This window comes from Oncorhynchus masou, chromosome 13 (genome assembly GCF_036934945.1).
Source record: "Oncorhynchus masou masou isolate Uvic2021 chromosome 13, UVic_Omas_1.1, whole genome shotgun sequence".
Classification (NCBI taxonomy): domain Eukaryota; kingdom Metazoa; phylum Chordata; class Actinopteri; order Salmoniformes; family Salmonidae; genus Oncorhynchus; species Oncorhynchus masou.
The window spans coordinates 39,441,084-39,444,907 of NC_088224.1; the positions used below are offsets into that span (position 1 = coordinate 39,441,084).

At 42.8% G+C, this 3,824-nt stretch overlaps 1 protein-coding gene across 2 annotated transcripts in view; it reads left to right on the plus strand.

Moving 5' to 3' along the window:
• The window catches only part of LOC135551434 (transcription factor AP-2-epsilon), a 10,499-nt gene extending 8,626 nt beyond the window's left edge, over window positions 1–1,873 (plus strand). For both annotated transcript variants that reach the window (XM_064982651.1, XM_064982652.1), the window contains exons 5-7: window positions 96–214; window positions 549–687; window positions 1,023–1,873. In XM_064982651.1, the coding sequence (XP_064838723.1) occupies window positions 96–214; window positions 549–687; window positions 1,023–1,284 (520 nt within the window). In that variant the 3' untranslated portion in view covers window positions 1,285–1,873. The remainder of the gene's footprint in view (window positions 1–95; window positions 215–548; window positions 688–1,022) is intronic.
• The last annotated feature ends 1,951 nt before the right edge of the window (window positions 1,874–3,824 follow it).

The window sequence follows — 3,824 nt, forward strand, 5'->3', positions numbered from 1 at the left end:
CAGTGAGCAGCCAGGGACTAGGCTCTGTGGTTTGTTACATGGCCACACAGACAGGTCTTAAGCTGCTCTCTCTGTCTCCTGTCTCCTCCCTCCAGGGCAAAGTCAAAGAATGGCGGGCGCTGTCTGAGAGAGCGTCTGGAAAAGATCGGGCTTAATCTCCCCGCCGGGCGACGCAAGGCCGCCAACGTCACCCTCCTGACGGCTCTAGTGGAGGGTAAGGGGCCCACAGTGACTTGTAGACGTACTGACAGACACACACACACAGAATTAAAGAACAAATCTAAGTAGAGGACATAATTCCCAGTTATTGCTGAGTAAAAATCTCTAGTAAAATCTACTGCCACTGTAATTCACTTTTCAACAAAAATGTATTTGCACAATTAAATTGAATGTAAATTGGTAATAAAGTAATAACAACATATGTCCCTTCAGTAACATCAACCGATGGCGAATCCACACAAAGAGCATCACACAAAGAGCTCGGTTTTGCCTTATTTCCTGACAACCTTCCAAATTGACATCCGGTCATTCTTTTCTATCTCTTCCAGGTGAGGCAGTCCACCTGGCCCGTGACTTTGGGTATGTGTGCGAGACGGAGTTCCCTGCCAGAGCGACAGCAGAGTATCTGTGTAGGCAGAGTGACCCCGAACAGCTTCCCACACGACGCAGTATGCTGCTGGCCACCAAGTGAGTGTCTCATAATCTCCGTCTGGGCCGAGGATACTCTTACAGTAGATAGTCTCACTAATACTGAACAATCTCCAGTATCGCATATACAAACAGATATACATAGTGTGCATTGAGTGAAGGGTCGTCACCAACTAAAAAAGATTTTCAGCTCAACTTAAGCAGACAAAGCTATTTAGGAAATGTGTACAGTTTTAATGACAGTGATTATCGTCCCATTACATTGTTACATGTTGACCTGAAAATGTTGGCGGGTATAATGAAGAACATTTTATTCAAAACTTAACGTTAGCATTGAAGAATTCTAACTCTTCTCCTACCTTTTTTTCCCTCAGGGATATCTGCAAGGAGTTTGTGGACCTGATGTCCCAGGACCGCTCTCCTCTGGGGGCGAGTCGTCCCAACCCCTGTCTGGAGCACGGGGTCCAGAGCAATCTCACCCACTTCAGCCTGCTCACCCACGGCTTCGGTACCCCCGCTATCTGCGCCGCCCTATCCGCCTTCCAGAGCTACCTGGTGGAGGCCATCAAAATGCTGGACAAGGACCAGGGGGGTGGCAAGGGGCACCACGAGAAGGAGATGAAGCACCGCAAATAATGCAACGACGTCTTTGGAGGAGAATGGCGATTGGAGGTTGACGGACGGACTGAGTTCTCAATTCCATCTTCTCGTAGCCTCCTTTATGAAGACAATGACTGAGATTTTCTTTCTGAAATTCCTGCTCTGGCCCGATCCCTCACAGGGAAGGGCGTGGTGATGTTTGTGCTGTATATGTGTCGGCCACCTCACTCAAAGACGCATGGACTTCTTCTTCTGGGCTGCTGGTTTTCTAGGCAGTGTCCATTTCTAACTGCCAATGACATTTCCTGGATGAGTTCTGGTCTTCTGTCCCTGTCTGACTGTCAAGATGATACCCCAACCTGCTTTTCCCCCCTCCACTTCCCAAAGAGATACACCTATTTATCTCTATGCTTACTTCCCTTCAAGGTCTGTTTGACTGTCTGGACTTGGACCCACTTTGAAAACATCTCGTCACAAGAGATGAGCCATATCCATTACAATCAACTTTCTCAGTTTTGCTTGTTCCTCATCTGGACATTGGATACCGTCCAACTCCACCCCATAGGATGGGCAGTTTGTGTACTACGATTCTATGTGGGTGCTGCTGGGTAATTGAGTTTTTTGGGGGGGGGCATGGGGGTGTGGTGTCAGAGGCAGCTATTGTTGAAGGGGAGGGTAGGTGTGGGTAAATTAAGAAAAAAAACGAATCATTTTGTACTTACTGTGTATGTTTATTATTAATGTTATTACTGTTATAATTATTGTATTACGGCATAAATGTAATATATTATTAAAGAATAACTGATGCGGACTCTCTGGGTATCATGTTTTATCATTCACTGTCGATAATGGTGAAAGGATGCTTTTCCTACGGCAATATTTTTAATGTCAATTCAAGGTTTATTCTAATACGTTTATTTATTCAGGAGTTTAATACCTACAAGCCACGGGCCATAAAATAGATCTATCTTCAAAATATTAATGGTTAAAAAAAGTACAATTTCTGGTGATTAGAAAATAATATAAAAAATCTCAAGAATAATTTAAGATATTAAATTCAAATTTTTTACAAAAAAGTAAAAATATATATATTTGTTGCTAATCATTACAATAACATAATATTCTGAAAAAGTAGCAAATCACCACTTGTGATTAACTGTAGACACACTACCCACCTTGCTTTCTCTCACACAAAATAATTACTGATGCGAACTTGCACCCCAGGGGCCACTCAAAATTCAGAGCCCATTTACGCCAAAGCGATGAGGTGAAAGCGATCCCTAACCATCACAGCGGCAACTGTGTCACCGCGCCAGGCAGCAGCCAGCCCCACCGGTACCTGGGAGACCGCCACGACCCCCAGTCAGTGCACAACAAACTCCACACCTCAGCTCCCGTCCCCCTCCCTCATCTGTTGTTACACCACCTCTCATCACCTGCTCGTTCTCTCCATTCTCTACACCTCCTTACCTGCCCCCTCCCTCCACATTACCCCGTGTCAATTCCCCCATCCATCTATCTCCCTGTGACCTGCCCCTCCCTCCCTCTCCCCCCCCCCACTCCTCTCCAATATCTGACACTCAGCAGGGTTGTTCTCCATCTCCCTGTGCCTCCAGGCAAACATATGCTGCTCTTCCCGTCAGATTCCGGTGTGTTTGGGAGAGGAGGGATTGTTTAATGTTTATTAATCACCTGTCTGTGATATAGGAGAGAGGAGTTGGAGACACACTGGCTTGATGTTCACTACTGTGGCCCAGTTTTCCCATCCGGATGTTTAGTTTTTCCTGAATGCAGAGGAAAATTAGGGTGATACTTGTTACAGCTAGATAATCAGTGGTGGGAAAAGTACCCTATTGTCATACTTTAGTAAAAGATACCTTACTAGAAAATTAAAAGTGAAAGTTACCCAGTAAAATACTACTTGAGTAAAAGCATCAAAGTATTTGGTTTTAAATATACTTAAGTTTCAAAAATATAAATAATTGCTTATATTAAGCAAACCAGACAGCAGTTATTTAAATAAATGTTCTCTTGATAATTGTGTGAATTGGACCCTTTTCCTGCATTCAAAATGTAATGAGTACTTTTGGGTGTCAGGGAAAATGTATTGAGTACAACGCACAATATTTTCTTTAGGAATGTAGTTAAGTAAAATTAAAATTTGTCAAAAATATAAATAGTAAAGTACAGACACCCCAAACTACTTTACACCACTGTAGGTAAAGAGTCAATAGGCTATGTATATAGTATATAAACATAATACTTAAAATATACTGTGTAAAGAATACACATGTGTAAAATGTAATTATAATTTATTTGTTACTTAACTACAGCAGAAATAAAGTCATGAAAATACCCACATTTAGTTGAGGTACATTTAGATGAAAGGTCCATCATTATATATTTGTATTTATTATTCATTTCTGGTCATACGGCTTTTCACTTTCTCATGGTCGACAATGCACGTACAAACACAGAGGAGTACACACACACAACAGCGTCAACAAGAGTACACAGCCAGAAGGCTGTTCTCTTTATAGGGGAGCCTGAAGAAAGCACTACGAGGACAAAAAAGA